At 36.9% G+C, this 26,843-nt stretch overlaps 1 protein-coding gene across 1 annotated transcript; it reads right to left on the minus strand.

Moving 5' to 3' along the window:
* Positions 1–2,813: 2,813 nt before the first annotated feature.
* LOC136845181 (male-specific lethal 1-like 1) lies at positions 2,814–25,930 on the minus strand. The gene is given in 8 exon segments (XM_067115177.1): positions 2,814–4,783; positions 8,373–8,573; positions 14,365–14,489; positions 15,099–15,229; positions 18,692–18,730; positions 21,200–22,460; positions 25,433–25,578; positions 25,581–25,930. Coding segments are annotated over 8 exon segments (2,184 nt in total). The 5' UTR covers positions 25,792–25,930; the 3' UTR covers positions 2,814–4,713.
* Positions 25,931–26,843: the final 913 nt, after the last annotated feature.

A 26,843-nucleotide genomic window follows, 5' to 3' on the forward strand; every position in this document is an offset into this window, starting at 1 on the left:
TTGTTTTTCACAGCCTAGAAACTAAATGGTTATTTATTATGACTAGATCCAATATCTTTACCATCCAGAAATTCATGTTGGTGCAAACTTGCTGCTTGGCCATAAATTCAGACTGCTATAATTTTCTCACCCCAGAATACTGCTATAATTTCCTCATCCCAGAGTACTGGTTTTTCTTTCAAGTAAACTTACTTTTTAGTACATTTACAAATATTTGTCTTCTAATAGGAATTACTTCAGCACTCACCTGATTGAGGCTCAACACTTCCTTCTGCTACAGGGACATGTACTGTGTTGAACTGCTTACTTCTTGAGTACACTGATGTGGACCATTTCTAAGAAATGACAAGGACCTCCAGGTGTGCACTGCCATCTCTGCCTCTGTATCCAAGAACAGAAGCATCTCCAGAGAAGGGAAGAGTTCATTGGTATCCCCATGTAGAGGTCTGTTGTTCATCCCATCACTGCCTGGTTGTGAGGGGGGCTCAAGAGTAGGAGACATTGCTGTTGCACACATTGAGTAAAAACAAGGGGAAACTCCTAGACCTCATTGAACTTGCCGACTACAGAAAAAAGTATTTCACCCACTGGTTGGATATTTGACTTTCCAGTTTGTGATGAAAATTGAAAAGTTGATTCCAATACCTGTATCCACAGATGCTCGGATCAGTCATATTTAGAGATCTTGTGCAAGGAAATCCATACCAAATGGGTTCAAATCATCACCAAATTTAACAAGTACACTTGGAGGTGGTCTGTAGTCCAGACTACAGAGCTCAAAACAATGACAGTTGAATCACAACGAAAAAGGTATATCTTGGACTCAATGAATGGATATCTGGATATGTACATCTGGTATGGAGTTTCAGTCTTCAACCGAGTTTATGGAATGAAACCTTTTTGGAGAGATCAGTCTCTATCCCATACCAAGGAGTGATGACTATAATCCAAGTTAAAGAGTAGGCGTCGGCAACAGTACAGTAGAAGTGTTTACTCAGGCCTCTGCTCCTTTTTGCTGCCACTCTGACCCATAGTGTGACAGGCTTACCACAACTAATGGCTACAGGATAGTACTACCATCCTCCTCCCCCACTGGTTTTTTTTTTCCTTTACCTGTCCCAGGTGCAGTGAGAAAGGGTTGAAAAAGCTCCACTTCACAATGGAGGAAAGATGGCCACCCCAGAAACTTATTTGTGGCGATCTGAAATTAATGATAAAGATTTCCTAAATCAGAGTGCATTTTCTCCACCAACACCTTCACTTTGCTCTTAGAAAAGTGCAAGGAAGAGTTCAGCACCAACAGAAGAGGCTGCGGACAGCACTGGGCCTCTTCAGCACCAGGTTGGCAGACGTGTGCAAGGAAGGTCGAGACCCTCCTTCTGAAACCAAATCAAGCAACCTTAAAATTGGTCACAGCAGTCTGCCAATGTGTTGAGTTAACCCACAAGGCAAACTGAAGGGAGGTCATGGCTACTCCATGGATGAGTAGAAAGTTGGTTACTACAGTGTTATTAGAGTGAGAGCCTGTCAGCCCACTGATGTCCACCCTCATAAAGCAGGGCTCTGTACTCTGCATGTATTATTTATTCTGGCATGTCAGTGCAGGTGGGAGAAATTCAAGACTTGCTAAATGAAAAGTAATTCTTTGAACCAGACTCAACCACCCTACAGCCTAAAACAAGGGCATGGTTCCCAGAATAAACCTGAAGGCCTGCTTGACTGAATGTCTAAGATGTTGCCCTATATTCTCAGTCTCTTGGAGGGACCTCTTGAGCCTTATCTAATATGGCTTTAATGCTAAGAATGGTTAGTTTCCCTGTCACTCAGAGAACCAGACCTGTTGGTGTTAACCATTCAGGAGCCAACCCGACTACTGCCAAACTGACCTGGACAGGGTATGCTTGTTCCCAAGCACAAGTGGACAGTCCCATGTAATACTGCAGGAAGTGGATGACCCAACAATAGCTGGGAAACCAGTGTGTAGGGTACTCGGACCACATCCTTCTGAAAGTTGAGCCAGGAGAGATCAGCCTTGGGTACCACATAGTCAGCCCACCTCCAAAAGAACTGGTGCTACAAAAACGATTGACCTCTGCTGCTAATCTTCCAGGAATAGTGGTGCCTGTTAACTCCAATGTGAACTCTTGCAGCAAGAAGACTCCAAAGCCCTCTTAATAATGGGTCCAGAGCTGTGTGAGAAGCAGAATGATGATTAATGACCTTGCTTGTGCTGAGGAGGATATAGTCACGGGAAGCCTGTAGATGGACTCAGGAATTGCAGCAGCAACAGCAGAGCAGTACAGCATTAGAGGCAATACTATCAGTAGCAAATTGTCCTCCTGAAAGAGACAGAAACTTCAGCTTCAGCAAATCCGTAGGGCTTTGAAATTAGCTTGGATAGTGTAGCACAGCTGGGGATACTGCAGGATGAGGTATGACTAACCAATCCTGTGGTTGCAAACCAACAGAGGTCAACTCAGCAGCAATTTTTATCACCAGGAGGATCTTCCATCATTGCTGCAAAGAGCTGAACTTCAGCCACTCCACTGGTGACCACCTTTACTCTTCTCACAAAATTGTTCCTGAGAACCATGTTCATACATGCTCAGTAGCTTAAACACTTGATAATATGTACCTTTTTAACAAGAAAACTTCAGTGACTACACTCATTCATGCTAAAAGGTACTTATTATAAGATGGGGGTTAATATACAGTACATTGTCAAAACAAACTCTGTAATTGTATCTTCAAGATTTAACGAGATATCTACAAAGGTTTTATGTTCAGGTTTAAGGACTTGAGGATCTGAAAACTGTATGAAATATAATTTTATTATCATCATACATTATTTAAAAGTATGGCTATCATAACTAAGAACTCATTTTTTTCCAAGAAAATATTGACATGACATATATATACAAAACTGAGAACAAAAACTTTAGAAAAATGTTTGGGCCAGAGGAAAAAAGATCCTAAAATTATCAGTGTCATACATCTACAACTATTAAAAAGTATAGTTCACAAAAAATTCTTGATACAACAGAATGGACAATTTAACCAACTGGCTAACATCAACAACAAAGAAACTAGTACAAGACAGCATCTTGAGTGGAAATGTGAATACCCAACACTGGTATTCTGGAAAGTGATTCAAATTAATAAACCACTAAAATAAAACTTAGACAAGCTCTAAACATGACTCTTCATTAAGTAGGACACTGTTAAGAAAGGACATTACACACACAACAGTAAAAGCTCATCTCCTGGAACTATGATCTGCTATTGCTATTCTACACATGACTGCAGTGAGCACTTTATTGGTAAACATTTAAAATACAAGAATGGTGGACTAAACAAATTTGTTTAAATTATACACTGTACTGTCATAGAAAGAAGCTGTAGAACATTTGCAGATATCCAGTTGAAAAAATGATGTACCTTGCCATGGAGATAAGAGCTTACTGTAAGTTGGGTTAACATGAGCTACTGACATAAAAATAATACTTAACAACTTAAAATTCTTGTACATTAATTATTCCCTTTGGTGTATTTCATATTTTAGCACTAAATATGACAAAATGTCAGTAATGGGTAGACATAAAAAACTTAGCATATCAATTGACTGCATTTACAATATAACTTTTTCATTCATTATCACAGAATACATGTATTAATATGTACAATACTTAGTTGTTTGAGAGAAGAAAAAAAGCTCATTCAATAAGAATATTCAGTACTAAACTGTATTTCAAAGAAACATCACAAATTACTCTGAAGTAACTGAAAAATAATGACTTCACAGCTAATCAGAAAATTCCTTTACATAATGACTTTCAATTCTCAATAGAAAATAACTATCATAATCCACAAATGAACATGTCAAGAGGATGAATACACTGTACACAGAAAAATAGTCAAAATACTTGGGAAGAACTATACACTCCAAATCAGCTTCCCTTTCAAAAGCTTTGTTGGAAAGGCATAACTTTACATGACACAATATGAGTCGACAAAATTTTTTTGTACAGCAGATAAAGAGGTTCTGTACAAAATGCGCTTGCAGGTTTCAGAGTTTCCTGGAACGATGCACAAGTCTATCAGTACACTGCACTATCCAGGAATCCTTTTCCTAAAAACAGCAATTAAAGTCTGTACATATTCTTATGACAGGGTGTGGTTCTCTAGCCACTACTAGCATATGTTCATAAACCTATCCTTATTAAGGAACTATGATAGTAGTGGCACAGATGAACTGTGATTGCTATATTATTTTCTATAAATCCACTGATGTCTACAACTCCCATTTAGGGACTAAGGCAGGAGGAAGTGATGTCACAACTTCTTTAAAAGAAGAATTTCTTTGTATTAGGTATTCATTTACTGTTTTATCAAAATGAAAACATTCACAGCTACATATGACATCTGCACAAATCTTTCTGCTTAACAATAAATATAATTATCTCCCTCACCCCTCCAAAACACAAAAGGATATGTGGAAGTTTACTATGATAACTGAATCAGTTGAGATAATTAAGACCCAATCCATTGACCATTCAGTAGCTAAAACTAGGTGTAAAATTTTCTGTCACATAGCACCCAGACAAAATATGATCTATAACAATTCAGAAATCTAAAAATCTATAACACTAGCACAAATAATGTGTGTTTGTGGTGGGTGTAGATTATTTACCTTTCAAAATACGATTATTTCTATCATCGCTTTCTTCTTCTTGTTGAAACTCCCTCAAGTCCGTGTCCAGTTAACCATGGAATTGTAAATTCCCTGAAAATAAGTAAATCACCATGATTTTAGTGTATTGGAAAGTTACAATGAAGAATGAAATTTACATAATCTTTAAAGACATTCAGCACTCCCAGAAATATATAACTTTGGAAAAAATATTTTTGTTCACCAAGATCCTCTCGGTTAAAGTTGTCTTCCAGCCGAGGATTTTACCACCAAGGAGAAACATGAACATCTTAATGAACAATGTTACCATTGTCACTGTTTTTAAATCAATTTTCCTTATTAGAGGTTTCATGTCAAATGTTTCGTGCTTTTTTTTAACATTGGCCTTGGGCTTATGCAGCTGATCCTCTCCCTATCTTTCAAAAATTCCTACGACATCTTCCTCTCATTCTGCAGTTCGCCCTAGACCAACTATGTACAATAGCACCCAAGAACAGTGTAGGCAAAGGACACACTTGTATCAATGTCAAGAGACCGAGCATAAAAAAATCATAGTCAGCATTCAATAAAGGCTCACCTAGGATAAAATCTGGAGGTGCTAGGCAATGGTTGCTTAAGTCCGGACCACTAATTCATAAGACTGACCATAAGGATCTGTCTTTACTTAAATTTTTCTTTAAAAGTTCAATAACTGGAGAGATTAAAAATTTCCTCTATTTCCAAAATTTGGCTTCCACGGTTTGTTAAAACTTAGACAATCACCAAGAGATGTAACCTGTAGGCAGTGACCTTCATTCTCTGTATGCAGGGTTTGGGTCATGCTGGGTATTCACCAAGTATCCATGGATCAAATGTGTGTGACTAGTTTTAATTAAAAAATTACTTCAGTGTGGCAATCTTTATTACTTCATTGTGGTATTCTTTTTGGTCTGACGAATGCCATACCCCAAAAAAGGGTTAGACTGCTTTTATTTGTTGTCATTGGATTTATAAGTCCACCATTTATTAAAGAATGACAAATTTTTAAACAAATTATATTTTTCATAACTAACAAACCAGAGGTCTTAACGTAAGGGGATTTTCACAAGCGCCTAGCTGGAGTCCGGTTATTAATAGCACAGGGTTTTGGTGCCAACAGGAAATACCCAATGGGGAAAGAGGTGGCCAGAGCCCAACCCGTTTCCCCCTAGCAGATGCTGTGATGCTTCAGTTCTCTCTTAACCACCTTCCAAGCAAGACGATCACTGTCTTTCTTGCTCAAAAACCAGTTGTTTTTAGCACTTACTGCCCATTTTACACTCTGGCATTTTGGTTTTTCATTCTCCTTTTTGTTTGTGCGATTGTGTTATATTGTGCTATCTGCATTTTTTTTAGTTCCTCGTTGGGCGAGCGGGTTCCGTTCTCAGCTACCACTCTGTTGGCCGCGAGTTCAAATCTCCGACCGGCCAGTGAAGAATAAGAGGAATTTATTTCTGGTGATAGAAATTCATTTCTCGCTATAATGTGGTTCGGATTCCACAATAAGCTGTAGATCCCGTCACTAGGTAACCAACTGGTTCTTAGCCACGTAAAATAAATCTAATCCTTTGGGCCAGCCCTAGGAGAGCTGTTAATCAGCTCAGTGGTCTGGTTAAACTAAGATATACTTAATTTGCATTCCCAGATAATGCAAACCCATGAATCATCTAATCAATACAGGCCTCAGAAAAGATGCCTAGGTGTTGGTAATAACCCACGCTCTCATCATTTAGCCACCTTGGATACAGACCCATATACCACTTGTAGCAGATACAGATCTAAGGATTGTAATGCAAGTAACCCCTGCTCTGAGTGTGGTAATTGGTCTCCTGAACAATGGAAGAATTCCATTAAGACCAAGGGTTTCTTCTGTATATGAACAATTATGGTTTATACAATTCTTAATCTCTGACTGGGATCATTACTTTTGATCTGGTAACAGTGGTTGTAGTTTGGTTGGATCACTGGTATCATATTCCCTTATCCCACAGGGTATGACTATAACATACTGGAACATTTTAATAAAACTTGGTTCATTTACTGTATCCCGTCACAGTGCATGTATATCATTACTATTGTATTAAAAAATATAAACAATGCAATCATGCACCATTTTGAATTCTGGTAATGTTTACACTCTCAAAATCATCAGCTGACTGAGTTCTATACACATCACTGCCATGTGTGCTAAATGTCAGCTGAGTACAGTTTGAACAACAATCTCATTGCCATTAGTTGCTAAAATAAACAAATTGCAGCATACAGTAAAATTTAAATGAAGTAAAGGTGTGATATAGACAAGTCGGTAGCCAACACATGAATGAAAACAGCTAATATCCATATGGGTGAATTTTAAAGCAAGTGCTATTCTTAAGACTCTTTATTTTTACTTATACCCAACTCTTAATAAATGAGCGATAGTTATGGTAACTAACACTGGCAAACAGCTGTTTATGTCATTACTTGCTGTTGCGCCAGGTATTGTTAAGTAGTAGTCATAAAAGAGTAAGTAGTTGTTAATTATGTGAAATAGCGATGAGTCTGGTTGAATATACAATGACATTTGCCCCATAGAAACATGTGCTTCTAGGCCAATTCATAATTCAAAAGCCTAGATGGAATTTGCATTAGTAATGTAATCTATCAAAACTGAGGTAGGCATAGTAACCCTAGTCTAGTATAATCTATCGAAAATGAAACTTGCACAGTGAGCATAGCCTGGCATAATCTAAAGAAAAAAACCCATGCTAAGAAAGTGACAGCATTAAAGAAAACACGGGTAATGGCATAGTATCTGATAGCACTAGTTGCCTTGTTGAAAACTTGCAAGCAAAAACAGTTCTCAAGCTTGAATAATAAAGGTTGAAATGCACAAAGGTATTTAAGAGTAGAAACTAGAAAAACTCACAGTATCAAGACTGGTCACTGTCACCAACAAGCGTGACAATACAAATTCACTGGTGAAACACGAATCATCACTGGCAACGTATACTTATGAGATGTGACAATAAAATCACTCAAAAGCATGAAAGAAAAAGGAGAAAGTCAGGGACAGACTATTGAAGTTGTCACAGCAAGGAGAAAAATTATCTATTAAGGTTGTTACCTGGGCAGAGCTAAAGGTGGACGCACACTGCAGCCACCTAGCCAGAATATGACCTTTAAATTGCTGTTTGATAGTGTATCTCGGATAAGCTAACATATATACATGTCACAGGGTTTTAAGAACAACACTTTCTCTTAAATTAACCCTTATACATATCGTCTTTTTCACTTGTATAAAAAGCTACTTACTTCAGTCTAATCACACCTTTATTTATACTTTATCAAAATTTTACTGCATGTATAAATAAAGGTAAGCTGTATTTTTCTAACCCAGCTTTGTTAATTCACAAAAAATTTAACTCCAAATTATGTCTGAGAGTTTCACTCTGGTCAAACCAATTACATGTAGGAACAATTATTAATGTAAAAATCATATAATCGACCTTAAAGATTTTTTTCAGCTTCAAAATAATGAAAATCCTGGGAAGCATAACTAGAATACAATCTGAGAAACACCTGGTAGTTGCACCTGAAAAACATTTTAATTTTTTAATGAAAATATATAATACAATAAAAACATTCAAGGGCTAATTTAATGAAAATAGACATTATCACTTACTGAGGGGGTATTCGGGCAAGGGGCTGCCCAAAGGCACAAACCGGAAGAGTATCCTCTACATGTAAGTACATAGCTGATTCAGGGCAAGGCCACAATGACCCACTGCCCGATACTGTTGGTTCATTGGCACTCTGTCGACTTTCATAGCGTTCACGAAGCCGTTCATAATGTCTCTGCTCTCTCATTCTCTGCAAATCCCACCTGTAAATATCTTACGATTTATAAAGTTGTTTAAATATATTACAATTAATTCAGTGACAAATCTCCACTCCACAGTATCAAAATATCATCTTGGACATGTGCATACAAATCGAGACTGAAATACAATCCATAAAGTTACGTATGACTCATTACAAACAAAGGTCATGTAGTACACAAAAAGTACAAATTTAAGATGATTTTCCAGACTGTAAGTATTATGAACACATTATTCATTTTGGTTTATAGTAGCCACCTGGTAAAAGATATAAAATCAAGTTCCAATATCATAGTATATTTATTGTTCCAAATCCAACAATCATATGAGACCCTTTATTTGTAGATGGAATGTTATTTGTTTCCTCAAAACCCATCAGTCACACAGATCCAGAATTACAATTTAGGTTGGGAGTTCTTAGTAAAAGATTCTCAGCTTTATTAGATCACTTGGGGACAAAACAGGTTAGGGACCAAGTGTTTAAGATTTCTCGTAGGATGTTGTAAAAAAACTTAAAAAACCCTGAGAGTTAGTAAGATATTTCTACTGGTGATAAATTAAGAAACGTGGAGATCAACTAACTATTCTGAGGAGATATACAAGCTTGTAACCCCAATGGACATTTCTTGTGAAAAATTAATAATAAAAGAGTGAGGATTCAAACAATTTATAGTCTCTCTATTCAGACATATTATTCTCATTTATTCAATAGTATTATGTACTATATTTAATTATCTCATTCAGGTCATAAATACAGGTACAGTATATGAAAATGAAAGCAAGTGGTCTGCCTTGAAGAGAAGAAAATGCAAGGTTGTTTTATTGTATCTTGGGACTAAATCTACATATATATCTTTTAGGTATAAGCACTAGTTTTCACTTATGCTGAGGTCTTGGAACTAAACCCTCGTCTGCTGAGGGCTGAATATTCAATTCTGAAGGGTTCTTTACGATTTCTACAGCGACTGGAAATTAACAATTTTCATGATGGTACATCTTTAATCATTTTATTAGCTGCTCCTATTGCACTAATTCTCCTGTAAAGCAGATGTACTGCGGGACAAGGAGAATTGGTGTGGTCTTTTCAGTGCAAAATTAGACACATAGTTGTGTCTCTTTTTACTTTAGCATTACATACTAGTGATACATTTGGCATGCCTTACATTTGATGCGGTGCAGTATACAGCACAACTGTCCAAGTAAATATTTTAAAATTCTGAATGGCAGTTGACTACTGATGTCATTAATTACTAGAGTAAAGAGGGTGGGATTAGGAACATGTACCTTTAGAACTTTGGCAAGTGCGACGATCTTTGAATGAATATCGTCAATTTGTAAGTGAAAGGTATGATCTGTTAGATAGTTTCCAATGAAAATTGACATGTGGCCACATATATTAGTTTTGTATTTTTAAAATTTTTTAGTAGCTCCATGTGCTACCATAGATTTCTTGTATGTCAAAGAAAATGGCTGATATTCAAATGCATTCAAATCATCTATGGATGTGATCTTCCAGAAGGGATGGTGGATCTACAGTAGGTCTGCTCTTCTGTAATCCAAACTGGGTAGGCATCAATATCTTATCTTTACATTATGTGCCATGTGAGGCATTCATTTACCATTTTCTCTAACACTTCCCATAAGCAACTTGTTAGGAAATTATCCTGTAACTGTTTACATTACTCAGGTCTTTCCATGCTTGGAGATGGGAGTAATCATGGCATTATGCCATTCTTCAGAGAACAAACTGTATGGAAAAATTACTGCATTGTATATAATGCAAACAGAATCCATAAATCTCATGATGGCTTTACAGAAAAACATTTTAAAAAGTAGAGAAATTTGTTCTATGCTGACTTCAATACATCATTCAATGCACTTCCATTATTTGTGTACATACTGTACTACAAACAGACTAAAACCAATATCACTCTACAAAAAAATAAATTTACAACAGGTGATGAAAAAATTATTTCAAAGCTCAGAGCTATAAGACAGAAATGTATTTCAGCACAAACAAGTTTTGGATTCCATTCTCCCCCCCGCCTTACCTCAAAGCACCAACAGAGGTTGTAAGTATAAAAAATTCCACTGATGGACAGCAAAGACTTAATACCGAGTACATACATAAGGCCTGTATTACCCCATGCAAACAGAAACGCAGTCACTGGCTGAGAAAATTACATTTTTATAATAAAGTTTTATACTCGTATATACTTACCAAGTAATTACATAGCTATAGTTTCCACTTAACCGCAGCTTAGATTCAAAATTTTGCGGTAGCGCTTCAGTATAGTTTGTGTAGGTGATCAGGTCGTCCCACTAACGGAATATTGGCACGACCTAGCAAAAAAATTCTCATTTGTTTTATGCCTTATGTCCATCAGAGGGGAGGAGGATGGGGTCCGATTCTGTAATGACTTAGTAAGTATATAAAAAACTTTATTATAAAAATGTCATTTTTATATAAGTAACTTACCAAGTAATTACATAACTGAATCCCACATTGACAGGAGGTGGGATACATGGACATAGTATTCTACTCCAAAAACATTAAGTCATGTAATTAATTTGAAATAGAAAAGTTGCAAGCACTGAATACAAAGCTTGTCATTCCTTATTAGTTAAGAGGGCCTGCAGTACAAAAACTGCAACTGGTTGACGCTCCCTGTAGTGGCGGCAGAGCCAAGGTCGCCTCTACTTAAGTGGGGACTTTGTAGCGAAGGAGTACTCTGTTGGCTACCAAAGCATCAGTAGAATTATGCAGCTAAGGAGTTATCCAATAGCTAGCAAAACTTTAATAGGTGCCCTTGCCCTGGGCACAGTACCAACGTAAAAACAACCAGAAACACTGTCACCTACACTGAAATAACACCACAACCCATCTACTGAGAGTGGTGGGTGCTCCAGGTACTTTGCACCTCCTGGCTCCTAAAAAAAAACTCTATACCTCACCAGAAGGTGAAGAGAGAGTAGGAGAAAATCTTATGCTTCCTCCTGCCATACCATGCCAGTCACTATCCTGTGGTACTGCAGAATTTACAGACTACTTAGCTGGTGCCAGTCTGGGGTTGGCGTCAGGCGAGCTGTGGAAGCTCACAGATTGGTATAAATATCACTGGTGACAGACTGTAGCTGACGCCAAGCGAGCTGGGCACCAGCCGAGCTGCTGGAAGATCACGAAAGCCTTAAGCTCTCAAGTTGGCACAAGACTGAAGCTGGTGCCAGGCAAGCTGAGCACCAGGGGGGCCCGAAGCTCTGGGGGTTCTACAGCTGGAGCCAGACTTGTAGCTGGCTGCCAGGCAAGCTAGCAGCTCGAGGCTCTGGAAGCTCTAAAGCTGGCGACAGACTGTAGCTGGCGCCTGAAGAGCTGGGTGCCAGCAGAGCTAGAAGTTCAGGTTTCACTTCTTAAGATAGTGAGATGTGAAGGACGATTATACTTCCAGTAGGTCGATGCAGAATGGAAGTAATGGCCATGTGTGCCTGGGAGATGTGAAGGACGATATGCTTCCAGTAGGCTGATGCCAAATGGAAGTAAGGGACACATGTGCCTGAAAGCTAAAGACATAGAGGCTGCTCAGATAACCTTAGCTTTCACTAAAAGAAGGCAAAGTTGTTCTTCTGAATCTGAGTGTTTCAGAAATTCTCTTAAGGATGAAGGACAATGCGATCTTAATCAAACATCAAAGGACAAGAAAGCCCTCTAGGTTATCAAGTCCTATTCAGGTAAACACCTAAAAAGCTCCAATTGGACAGAGAGTTCATTCTTTCCCTCAGAGTTGGTGAGTGCTCCTAGGTGCTTGGAGCATGCGCCGGCGCCAGGTTGTAGCTGATGTCAGGCGAGCTGGACATCAGGCGAGTTAGGAATTCAGGAGCTGGCCGGAGCTCCTGGAAGCCAAGCATGTCTGTTAAGCTCTAAGGAAGAAAGAGAGAATGAATCCATGTCTCGGACGGGTCCTCGTTCTTGGCTAAAGTCAAAGGAAAAAATGAGGATAATACACGTCTTGCTTCCTAGCTGGGTGTGAAAAAAGCTTGCGAGGTCTTTTGAGAAGATGAAAGACCCAGGTCTCTGTGCTTAATCAGATAAGCATAGATCAGTACCTCTTCAAGGAAAGTGAGAGAACCTAGACCTTCTCAGAAACAAAGAGATAATCTGCAGCAGGGTCAGAGGTGTCTAAAGAGAAGAGACGAAGAGTCTGAGACACCAGCTTTGGAAGATGACCACTAAGTCTGGGAGAGAGGAAGAGGGTGACTTCTGAATCTTGTAATAGCCTCTGCAACATGTCTTGAAGACTCTTTGAAAGATAATCCTATGGAAGTCCGGCACCTGTCTGGGCAAGAGCGGACCCCCATGGTAGTATCTGAAGCTAAGTTGTTTGAGAGGACAGTTTTGGGGAAAGATCTTGAGAGGACAGTTTTGGGGAAAGATCTTGAAGAGTCCACCAGTAATTGGAAACTAATCCTGAGACTGTTCACAGCTTCCTCGACCACGTAGAAGGTTCCTTGAAGAGGCAAACAGGTCTAAGGTTGGCTTGCTTCATACAATAAAGAGATTCTCACAACTCAGGGGATCGAAAGGCCATGATGGGAAGGACAAGCTTCTGACAGCCCAATATGTCCTTCGACGCTTAGTCCCTGAAAAGGCCTAACATACACCAATTGTTTTATAATAGGGTCTAGGCCAATAACTTTGTAATGGAGTGTCGTAACACTCGAGAATTACTTTTAAAAACAAAACTATTATCGGCAGCTCGCTAGTTGTTTATAGCTGGAAAACAATTCATAAATTGGCAAAGTTATGGCCTAATGAAGATGCGTAACATACAGTTTACTTTTATAATGGAATGTTGTAACATCCAAGAATTACTTTGAATGCAAAACTATTATTGACGCCAAAAGAAGCCTAACCGGTAAACAAACCATCAACGCAAATGGTGTCATTTACCGGCGGCTCGATGATGACTGAATCAACGTAAAACAAAACAAGAAAAAACTCATCCTGAAAGATTTCAGCTTGGTTAGTTAGTTAGTTATAAATGATTTGTTTAACCAGACCTCTGAACTCTGCTTGAAGGCTACAATATATGCATTCTGATGATTGATTTGATTGATTTAAAGAATCCTCCATCGGAATCCGGTAAAATAACTGGAAAATAATGAAAATGCTACCACCAGACCAGGTGTTGCCACCACGGACGGCAGGGAATGAATGAGAATTGTTTGCTAGGTCGTTCCAATATTCCGTTAGTGGGACGGGCTGATCACTTACACAAACTATAATGAAGCGTTACCTGCGAAATTTTGAATCTAAGCTGCCGTTAAGTGGAAACTATAGCTATGTAATTACTTGGTATGTTACTTATATAAAAATACAGATTGTGAAAACGTGTGACGACAGAAAGTTAAGATTTATGGTCAGTGTGTGATGGGAAGACTGCATTATGAATGAGGAAGGTGGCTGAAAAACAGATCTTAAAGAATGAGTTTCCATATGTATAGGGGACGATAAAGAAGCACTGTAACAGGATGATGACCTGTAGGAAGGACCAGAAAATCATGGAGCAAGGGGATAGATATAGGCATAGCTTGATGGGAGTTCAAGCAGAGAGAGCATAGGACGGAGGAGAGTGGAAAGAATTTACTTCATGTCTAAACTGTCAGAGAAACCCAATATAAAACAATCATGATGTCATCTGTATGGAGACAATTCACTCTAGTTACCTGGGAAAAATAAGAACATGAGCATTTTCTCTGGCAACTTGCCCTATTCAGAACAAATATGCTATATTTTTTTACCTTTTACGTCTTTTTTCATCCTGTTCTGGTTTAGCATGGCGTTTAATGAATATTTCATCCTCAAGATTTTCAGTACCTTCCATGACATAAAGGCTAGTTAAAATGCGTGTTCCCCACCGAGGAATCTGAAGAAAAAAACAATAGTAAGATGTGACAGCTATACAAGTTTATTTGGGCTTTTAATTACCTATGTTTTTATATCATGCAGAACAACTGAAATTCTGAAATACGTTAAAATCTGATTCAAGAGAATAATTCCTGAACAGACCAACTGCCTGTTTTCAATCTGGACTAGAAATGAGGAACTCTAACACATAGAGCTATAGAGCTATGGTTCATGCCAAACAGATATGACTAATAAAAATATGTATACAAGGAATTAGATAAAGACAAACTAATGCAGTAAGTTAAAAATAGACACTATTCTGCATTACTTTTTATCTCACTGGCAGATGCCTTAATAACAAGAGTGACATGATTCTAAAATAAACAGCTAATCCACTGTATAACAGGAATGAAGATCCTAAAAGATTTTTTGTCTTGCAGACATCTTCAAGAAGAACTGAATGACAATAAGATGTATCTTGCTATGAAAAACTGAAAATCAAGTCAATTAAGTTGGAGAGTACCGTGGTAAAGTCATGTTTTCTTAATTCCTTCAACAGGACAGTTAAGGGCCAAGGTTATGAGCACTTGGGTACATAAATAAAATAAACATATGTTAAATCTCTTACCTCAACCTGGGCCTGAAGGCATTCTTCCTCTGGGTTAGGGTCATGAATATAACTTCCATAGGGTAAATAGTAAGTGACTGTTGTATTTAGTATTCCTTCTCCTCTCACTGTTACTGCACCAGGTGTTTTTCCTGTGTAAGGTAAAATTAAGAGGTAAATGATGTCATTGTTGCTTTACATCATACCACTATTTATTGCACATAACAAAATAAAAATGTAAGAATATACATTACAAAATCAAAATACTCCATATATTTTGAGGCACACAGGTAATCAAAATAAATCTTCCTATGCAGGCATCTTTCACATCTGATTTGCTTAAACATTACAATGTACTGTGCATATTTCCAAATGTCTATTTGTTAGCCACTCAACGTATACTTCTTAAAATGTGAAATGCATGTGTGTTGTGTATGGAAAAATATACTAATCAATAAAAAGTGCAGTGCTACAACACCCAGTAACAAAGTTATGCATGCATTAAAAAGAAGTAGTATTTTTTTATTGCATTTTTAAAACTGTACTCAATAATCTAGTACAATATTGTGCCACTACATAAAAATATTTATGTCAAAGAAAGAGAACTGTAGAATATTTCTTGAATATTTTGTTTAAAATTTCAAAAATATAAACTAGTTCTAACTAATTCAGTTTGTTTTACTGATCTTGGCAGTCTGACAAGCTAAATTCCCAAATCCCTCCCAGCAAAGTAAACTACTGGGGTAAGGCAGCCCAATTGGTGAAGTCCCTTTTCTCGCACTCACCCTGAACCATGAGTTAGCTAAGCATGCAGGAAAGGATAGACAATATTTATTACAGCCACATGACTACCAGACAGAAGACAATTGAACACTGCTCAACCTGAGTTGTAATTCTGCGCGACTGATATGAATTTTCAACAAGGAATTTTACGTCTCAGATAAGCTAAGTTATTGTTTTAATCTATAAAACAAAACCAAAGCATGGCTGTGCCAGCAACCAGACAGAAGCAAAAAAGGCCTTATGGTGGAAAAAAAAAAAAAAAAAAAAAAAAAAAAAAAAAAAAAAAAAAATCCTTTCTATGAACACTCAAAATAACAAATACACATAAGTGAATGTTTCTTAAAAAAAACACAGTCATCACAAGGATTTACTGAAATTAAAATACAAAACAATGCACCAGCGGCAATGTCAAAAACTGACACTGCTGCTTTAGGTATGACTATAATTAACATTCTAAGAGACAAAAGATAAAGTACAAAATAATATTAGCCTCAGAAGGTTAAAGTGATGTTGGAAAAGCAAGCAGGTCTGACCAAGTAGAATGTGAGTGATAAGGAATCAAATGAGAAGGGACATTTCCTAAAGGTGATGTCTCACTCAATACCTCATCCCTGAAAGTATTTTGGAGTTCCAAGTTTGGTCTGACTGCATAGACCAGCGCAAAGTCTATTTAGATAAATCTTTAAAGAAGAAGAAAGAGAGAGAGAGAGAGAGAGAAAAAAAAACTTGTGATTTGCATAATAACCTTAAAATGATGATTCAAAAGTCAAGCTTCAGGCTCACAGTTCTAATCACATAAAACTAGTTGACGTACTTAAAAGAACCTGTGATTCATTACATCCACATCACTGCCTGCATAATTAAGAATCTGATAAAACTGACTTCTTGTTTTACTATGTTTTACTAAAATCAACAAAGTGGCAGTCTGCTCATTTCATTTCTAGGAACGGATGAGGGTACATGTAGTAAAAAGCCATTGTGTTTGTAAGTGAACATCACCTAATACTTAACATACTTCCTAATTTTACTTAATGCTGTGATAGAGGCTACTTACTCACCAAAGTAATCAAACATTTACTGTACTCGGAAGGGACAGGGTCTTAACTTTCATAAGTAAAATTTGCTTTTCTCAGTCTTGAATAATCTCTAACTGAACCTCTTTCAATTACCTTTTATGATGTAACTACAATGAAATGGTAATAGGTTAATCAAGAGATTAGTAACATTCCTAGCCTTCAAAACAAGCATGTTACCCTTACCATAAATTTTCAAGTTTAAAGCATATATTTTTTATCAACTACAGTATAACTATATCAGTTTTCTTTCCCAGTACATTATTCCTGTACCTGGAATTAGCAAGGATTCTTTTGATTAACTGCTAGGCATTTTACCCAAAGGACAGGTTCTTCGTCATTTTCTTTGGCCATTAGGAACTATGTCTAGTGCAGTTTTAGCACATCCTGGGTTCCTTCAAGTACAACAGATCTGCTAATAGTTTCAAATTTCAAATACCTGTTATACATTTGGCACATCTAGAATATGTTATCTAAAAGATTCATCACAATCATCAGAGGTTTTTATGTCACCTATTCTCCCTATAGAGTTACGTATGTAATGAGTTCCCTCCAATCTTCTCTGTCCTGTGGTCTTGCTACCTGAACACCATCAGGTATATTCCCTTTCTTCTTAATTTCATGGCCTTTCTTACAGTACTTAATCCTTCAACAACCATATCTATTACTTTTCTGACTAACAGCTCACAGTTTCCAGGTGTGATCTTGTTGAGAGGTCACATTCTTCAATGGCTCCAAGTCAATCTCCAAATAATACTTTCAGTGGTTGCAGTGGGGCATCCTTGACTCTCCAATTTCAAAAGATAGTATTGTGATATTGTTAACATTCAAGACCAACTCTGGTTGTTTTAATAAAGCCTACCTCCATACATATATATTTCTAGATGGTACATGCCTGATCTTATGCAATGATGGAAAGCCAAAAGCTGAAATAAGAAATATAAGCAAACAAAAATAAACAATGGCCTGACATAACCCACAACTGGAGTTCGACTTGCTTCAGTCACAGCATTTATAAAGTAGAGTAGTATCCTGTCTTTTAGTTACTTTAGATTTTTATATTTTCCCCTTTACAACAAAAGAAAATGTAATTTCTAAACCTTTTCATGACACCCTGTGATTTGTTCTTGATGTGAAAAACTTGAGGAAGGTAACGTTCAAACAGAACATAAAAACAGAAACCACAGAGCAAAATACTATGGAGTACTGTAAAGTACTGTACTTCTTTCACAAGCACGTGCTCCCATACCCTCTATGGGAGTTAGCACTTGCATCATGCCTTCCATGACACATTGTGCAAGATACTGAAGGTTCTTATTAGCATCCCTTCACCCCAGCCAGAATGCTTACTGGAATCAATTTTCCCTTTGGTCGTTTCCTACTTAGCAATACAACTTTTAAACTTTACCTTACACCAAGCCCTGGTTTAGAAATGTGAGTAACTTGTCATACTATTTTGTAATAATAAAAACACTACATAAACTGTACTAAAACCAAAATATCTGTTTATAAGAATACAATTAACATACAAAAATGCTGAAGAAAACCAACTCAGTTCAACAATCCTTATATTTGCGATGAAGACCCTTTAAAGAAACAGATAAGCCCAGGTGAAAAACCATGCATAACAAAAACAGCTTCTACAGGACAGTCAAGTGTGGTTATCATATGAAGTAGCTAAAAGCCTTAAAAGCAGTAAAATCTACTTAAAAAAGTAACTGTATAAGATATAACACAAAACGCTAGTTTTAAAATTACCTCCTTTTCGCCCAAAAGTCTGTCCTTGCACAGATTGTTCTATGTTGAAAAAAAATCACACCACAGTTACAAAAAATGTAAACCAAGAACTATGGATGAGTAACAATATCAATGTAAGAATTCAAGCATGCAAAATATTAGGTAACAGGACACAACTAGCTGAATAAAACAATCATTATTGGAAAAGCTACAAAGCACATAAACTGCAAGTCTTATAAACTGATTTTTATCCCCTCTTCTGTAAGTAATAGTGTTTGTAAGCTACAGCAGCTGTATTTGAAAATATGTTCAGTATGGCACTTATTTGAATATGTGATTTAACTTGAGAAAAAAAAATGGATTTAAGTGCAAATATATAGAAAGAATCTCATATAATCTTAAATATGTACCAGAAATATAAAGAGAAGACAAATGTTAAATTATGTAAAGATTTCACATTCCTCATTAATTCTTGATCATGTAAAATGGCCTAGCTTTAGGAAGACCTTGGCTGTATAGCCCATAACCACAGTGACATATGCTCCTAAAATAGGTAACTCAATCTTTCCAAAATCATGAGACAAATTAGTGTAATAAAAGCAACATGATACTGTATACTGTAAAAGCCTTATCTTTAACTAATGTTACATAAAATCATAAATATACCTGTATGCAGTCTGGTAAAGTACATAATACTATGAATACATGTAGTTACTCTGTCTTGAGTAAATCATTAACACTTAGTTGAATGCTGCTCTAAGGCAATGATAATAAAAAATGCAGTGAAAGGCAAACTGCAATAACTGAAGCTAAAAGAAAGACAACCAATACAAATTAAGAGGAGCAAAGAACCAATAGTTCCATAAAAATTTACCTTCAATGAATCAGAAAATCAAACAGTCTGATGACAAAAGAGTAAGGACAGAGGTATGACACATATTTCCCAGCATGTGTTAAAAATACAGTAAATTTTTTGACAGATTGCGGGAAATATTTGATCACTCATTTAAAAGCTGGCAGTATGTTCAGATATAGAAAAGTTATTTTTTGGTTACAAATAAGCATAAAATGTATTACGAAGCAATTGATTATCCAAACTACCTTTTTATCAACGTCTTTCCTGGACACTTGTATATTTGTCTTGCTCTGTAAACATTTTGATCTTAATTTGAACATTCCATAGTGGCCATTTTGATAGTGAAAAAGTACCTAAACTACGTACCAAAAACGCATATAAGTAGACAAGCAATTTGGAATTTATAGACATCACAAAAATTAATGAATTTATGTACCTCAGGGACCAAAGGATTGGAGTTTATATATAGCAAACTTAACAAGCACTCTTCACTGCCTACTTGCTATGAATAAATAATGCATTGAAATTATCCAACCATGCAGACAAAAATACTAATAATTTTCCTTTACATAAAAAGCTAGAACACTAGGACATAAAAAATTCATTTTTTTCATAACAGTATGTCTAAAAATGACATAAATGTCAAAGCCTCATGCATGAAAAGCTGTGACAGCTTCATTCTGCTAATCTGCCATACAAGCTTAATGTATTTGGGGGGGGGGGGGGTTTAGAGGAGCATTCTTTGAACCAAAAAAGAATGGCACAATGAAGGAACTTTATCTTATTTTTTAAATGATCACACTTATTTGACCAATGGATAATTGAATAACCCCATGAAAGAGTCCCTTTACAGTATGCAGACAATGCAGGTCAACATTAACACATATTCAATGGAATTATTAAATAAAAATGTATATTTTATTATTAAAGACACACTTTTCAGGTCAGCCATACGAAAGTTAAGTATTTCAACTCAGGGGTCTTGTTAAGGTTTGTAACTGTTTGGACGAATAGTTGCTATAAGGAAAATAGATACCATGGCCAACATAAAACTATGGAAGCCTTAAAATTATTTTAAATACAGAAATGTACATGAATTGAGGAAAACTCACACTAGAACAGAAAAGAATAAAGCCTAGATGCAATATTGTAAACAAACAGTGTAAACTAACAAAACTGAGTAAATGCCTAGGAAAAAATATATATTAAAAAGTGAAGAAAAACACACAAAAATGTCAACATTACCAAGGAACACTGCAACAATTGTCTCTTGAGACATTTACTTTTAAATGAAAAATTTCATAAGCTATTTCAAATGTTTTTCTCAGAATGCTGAGTTATGATGTCAATGAATATAAATATTAGCATCCTTGTAAATTCTTATAAATTTACAATACAAATAAAATCACTGTCAATCAATACAAGTATTGAACTGAAAAATAGATATTTTTTCTGAAATAAACCAAAAACTACCTCTGTACATAATGTATTTCCAGGTCTTAGTAAATCCAAGGACACTGCTTGAAAAAATTCTAATGATGCTACAGTACAGTATTTGGAAGGTACTACCTACTGAAATTACATGCAAAGGGAGGAGTTTCTGCTAAATGAAACAAATACTGTATGTATATACATAATCATGACTAGTTCACTAATTAAATGTAAGTAAATACCTTTTAACTGAAGTTTTTGCCGTAACTTCTTGGCTTCAAGGGCTGCAGCTCGTGGCGTGGGTGTTGGAGCACGCACCACGGGCGATGGAGGAAACTCATCTTGTTTTGAGGTGTTTTTCAACCTGTCTCTTGACTTATCTCTGGATCGTAGGTTGTGATCTGTTAAACCATCATCTTTCACATGGCCACTTCTCTCTCTCTCTGTGCGAATTCTTTTGACTGGAGATGTTTCCGTCTCACTTTCTGATCTTCGTTTTAGTCTTGGTCTCTCCTTGTCACTTAAGGACTTTGATACATCTTTCAAGGGTTCTACTTCTGTGTCATTTTCACTACTCTGACTCTGCGAAGTATTTCTCTGTCGTTTTTCCCTCAGCAAAGCCTTCTGCACCACTGGTCGTGACGAAGATTTTCTATTTAGTCTAGAAGGTCCACTTCTAGGGCTGGATGATTCCGCACTGCTAGTTCCATCAATGGTGCTAGCTGGTGGTGATTCAGCTTCCTCAGGAAGCGATGTCACAGTCTTTGGTTGTGGCGAACTTGGTTTTGCTGAGGGTGGAGATGTTCTAACCTTATTATTCAATGATGGAGATGTTTTATTATTAAGAGATATTGCTTTACCTGAAGGTGAGACAACCTTTAATTGCGGAGAGAGCGACTTTTTCAATAAACCTTTATTATTTGGACTTTGCAACTTACTAGGTGGAGATACAGACTTATTTAATGGAGAATCAACTTTACTTATGGGAGATAAAGGCTTATTAGCACTTGGAGGAGATTTATTCAAGGGGGATCCAGGCTTACTTTGAGGGGTAACAGGTTTACTTGATGGAGACCCTGGTTTACTAATTGGTGACCCAGGTTTGCTTATGGGGGATCCAGTTTTGCTTGATGGAGAGGCAGACTTATTTGATGGAGAGACAGACTTACTTGAAGGAGAGACAGACTTACTTGGAGGAGACCCAACCTTACTGGCTGGAGAAACAGATTTACTCGTTGGAGAGGCAGGTTTACTAGAGGGAGAGCTCTTGTTGGATGGACAGGGCAATTTACTACTAGAAGCATTTTTATTGGAAGGAGAGAGGACTTTATTTGCTTGGGCATCTGATTTGGCACTTGGAGAGCCTAGTTGTTTTAAATGAGAGTCTGGTTGGTCCTCCTCTGAGACAATTTCTTGCTTTAATTCAACACCTGTGGATTCACTGGATTTTTTGTTCAGACTCAGTGAGACACGTCTGTCTATACGATCAAGCCTTGATCTTAGCTGAAATCACAAGATAAATCAAGATTACACACTGGTTATACAAATTTAGGGACTACTAATGATAAATTTCTTGAAATGTAGTATTTCACAATAACCGTGGCATAAAATCATAATATATAAAATTGATTATTAAAAGAAGTATCAGAACTAAATGTAGAAAAACTAATCTTGAATGCCTTTAAAAAAAGATCTGTACATTAAATGGCAAACATGAATCAGTGTTAAAAACTCTAAACTGCTGATCTTTACCAGTGTAAAATTATGAGTGATTTTACCAACATACCCAGCAATGAAATATCAAGTAACACATCTCAGACCACATACAGTACACCTAATGAGTTTACCTGGTGTACTAATTTTCAACAAATGTTTAACTGTCATACCAAAGAAACCATGAATTTTTATTTACAAAAAATTTACCTATACAGTTTTCATTCGCTGTTGTTAAATTTGTCTGACCTTGTTAGTTTAAGCTCTAATTCTTTAAGCATTCATTAGCAAACAATTATTTCATAGGGACTCAGGAAGGATCAATTTAATTAACTTCCAGTTTTAAACATAACTATCAAAAGATGAGAGAAAGAAGGGAAAATTTATGATAATCATGGTTTTCAAAAGGCATCTCACATAAAACTGAAATGACTGCCATTACTTAGCGCCACCATAAGGCTATACAGTATTTATTTTTTCTTATATAACTCTTCACACAGAGGGTATAGGTACTGGATACATTTTTTTCTCAGTTTCCTTTTCTTTACTTGGCTGCTTTCTCTACTGGAGCCCTTGGCTTTGTGGCTGTGTGCTTTTCAATTAAGGTTTCAGCTTGGCCATAATTCAATTTACAACACCACATAAAACAGCAGCATGTTAAAATTGTTTGATGGATCTGTTGCAAAGGCAAACCAAACCAAGTTGAGTTCAGAATTAAATGCAGTGTAAGGTAAGTTGTTATCAGTTGATTTACCAATTATGTAGTGGAGGATATGTTATTATTGTCCATCGTTTCCATGTCATTATTGCTCATGGTTTACCAAGTATTAGAGTACCGTACATTGTTACTAGAACCTTGAAATTATAGGATGTAAGAACAGACAGACTGATGGCAAAAATCTGGTAAAATTTTATAAGATGCCAATAAGACTCCAGCCAGCCATTTTTGCACAAAAAACCGTTTTGGGTTTTTCATGCAAAAATGACTAGGAAATAATAGGGCAATAAAAGAACCTTAAAATACCAATATAACGTGACCTACGGGTGTTGACTGGTTACAATTTTGCCGTATTAGCTATGGAGGGGGGATTATTCTTACCTTTTAAGTCGTAAATTTATTAAATTTTTATTTATCATTTGCGCATAGTGTTTATGGGGTTCAAAATAATGAGAATGAAGAGCTCTTTTCAAAAATGCAGGTTACAATTTCATAGCCTGTATTGGCAACTTATAAAATAATACCAAAAATCCATTGGCCAAGTAAGCTTGCACATGCCACACAATTAAAGCAATGCCATTACAATCTCCATCCCTTGTCTGACATAAATGGACCACAATTCATTAGTTTTATAAATATAAATATGTATATATATTTATATATAAATAATTTCTCCAAGGTTTATGGCATGCTACATTAAATATGCTTGTAGAAGGACAGCAGCTTTTGCAACCATGATCATATAAAATGTTACGCTCTAGGACTGGACAAGACTTGGCAGTTGCATCTCTGCATTTTCTTAGCTTTTGTCCCAGCTAAAAATTCTGGTTTCCAAATGTGGCCCCATTATTCTAAGAAGTGAGGCAGAGAGATAATTGAGGTTTAACAGCTCATTCCCAAATAAAATGAGTCAGATTGGTTAAAATGACACACAAAAAAAGGCTAGAATTCACAAGCCAATCAAGTTATAACATTTCCCTTAGGCCTAAATGTATTTACTCTCATGAGCTACATAAACCAACGTAATTGCCTAACCTATGTGATTTAGCACATTACTGCAGACTAGTTAGGGGTTGACTGATAGACTCACAGTTTCTTTTACTTATTATTAATGTCAATAACTATACTTATTATTAATTTCAATAACTAATGTCACCTAAGGCCACTTTGAATATTTGTACCTATTCAGAATATTTATTCATGTAAGCAACAGGCTTACCATTTCTATGTAATTCTTTGTGAATAAACCACGAGGCCTACTGTACCACCATAAACTACCTCCCTTAATTCTTGTTACTAATAATTACAGTTATCGATTTATTTTATTTTTCCTGAAAACGAACGTTTGACTGTTGTCACATGTCGAGGCCTCGAAACAACTGACAGTTAGTGGGTCAGTCAAGGCCTACCATCATCATAATTTCGTCATTACAGTGCATGACAACACCCTAAGACCATCCATAGGCATCATATGTAACCCAGATGAAAGCTTGCTACGTCCAAAATTCAGTGTCATTGATAAATTCCCGAGATAATGTGAATGCATCTCCGAACGACGTCTTGCACCATTAAGATCAGCTGATGACATGTTCTCCCGCCATTCACGGCAACCAAAACAGTCAATGGGGAAACTATACTCTCCGTCTCTTACTTTTTCTAGCTGGTATAAAATTCTGTACCCGATACGGCGTAATCAATCAGTAGTTTCCTAACTATATTATTAATCACACAAAAAGCTAAAGACAACAGTATATTAAAAACAAAATCATATTTATCGGAAGCTCATTTGACTACTACTACTACGCTCTCGCCATGGCATCCCACTTCGGCGATTATCTGGCCAATTTCAAACGAGCACAAAATTCTTTTCACATGAAACCACTGCTCTCGAGGCTTTCTAAAGATATCGACGGCACTGGAAGTGAAAATTCCCCCAAAATATCCCGACAAATGGGCGTTTTGTGCCTAAGCGCCGGGTGATGGCTGCCACTCGAAGGTTGTAGCTAGCCATTTAAATTCAAAAGATCAAAACAGAAGGCCTTACGTGTTCGTTCTCATCTCTGAGGCTCTTGATGAGCTTGTCCTTGGCCACCAACTGCTCGGCCTGTTGTTGAATGAGATCTAAATGCAACAGGAGGAGGTCCTTGAGATGCTGCACCTCAATGTCTTTGCCGATGGAGGCCTTGGTTTCGAGCAACCCAAGTACATGTGGTCGAATTCCACAGCCATGGCCGCTATCCTGTTTTCGGCCTTTTCATTCGTCGTCATAGAAGATGTCACTCTGTCCAGAGACTGCTGTCTGTTCCTATCGGCGGCTGTCACTCCGTCAATCTTTTCGACGGGAATGACCGAAGCCTCTATTTCATCGTTTTCGCCGTTATATAGCGACAGTCCCCTTGGCATTTCTCGATTCTCGATCACCAGATTCGACGGCACGCACTCGTTTCTTTCATTATTTCAACCGGCGGCTCGGCACTCGACGAGAAACTGTCAAATTGCACAAATAAAGTTATATACGCATCATTTCTCTTTCCTATTGCTCACAACGTCCCTCAACGGATCAGCTGCTTGCTCTCGGTTCGAACAGCGAACGGTTCACACTGATCTGAACGCCAGATCGAAACGCTCCATAACACCGTACTCATGATACCCAAAGTATGGAAATACAGGCAAAGTTATTTGTTTTTAAAATATGTTAAATTCGCTATCAACGAATCACGTTTTTAACAATATTCATGATAATTTTACGTTGAATATTACGCCTCGTTCATAACTGAATCTCGTTCGAAGCAGTAATCGTTCCACTTGCGTTTTGCTCGAAACCTCTAGTAAATCCCTGTTGTCGGACCATGTTGGATGCGCGTCCTTGTAAATTGACGGCAATTTATTTTGACGGATTAACTGCACTGATGACTTTTTTTTCAGTTGTTTCATCCCTTGATTCAGACGAGGGAGATGTGATATATTTTATTGGTGATTACTGCCTGAAAATGAATTCATCCTGTTATGTAAAGCCGATTGGAAAATTAAAAACAAATGACGTCATTGTTACAGCTTTGCTCTGATTGGCTGTTGCATGCGTCATCTCAACCGCGTCAATTCAATTTGCTTCCTATATCTGTCTCTGTTCGTGGAATGAAGTGCATTGATTTATTGGAAACAATTTAAGGGGATAATTTACACATAAATGTATCAATTCCCGAGAAGAGAGCTCTTTCCAAACGGTTTTTGGAGGAAAAATCATTTCACGCACCGGAAATTTTCAAGTGTTACCAACTCGTGATCATACGTTTTCTTTTTTTATTTTTTATATGACATAAGGTGGTCTGCTTAGGCATAGTGTATTATTTATTTAGTACTAGATCTCGGTATCCATTTTAAATACTATTTCTTTATATGCAAAATACCATGGAAACTCATCTATTCTTTACAATGTTCATATACCACGACATTGA

Source organism: Macrobrachium rosenbergii, chromosome 13, assembly GCF_040412425.1.
Source record: "Macrobrachium rosenbergii isolate ZJJX-2024 chromosome 13, ASM4041242v1, whole genome shotgun sequence".
Classification (NCBI taxonomy): domain Eukaryota; kingdom Metazoa; phylum Arthropoda; class Malacostraca; order Decapoda; family Palaemonidae; genus Macrobrachium; species Macrobrachium rosenbergii.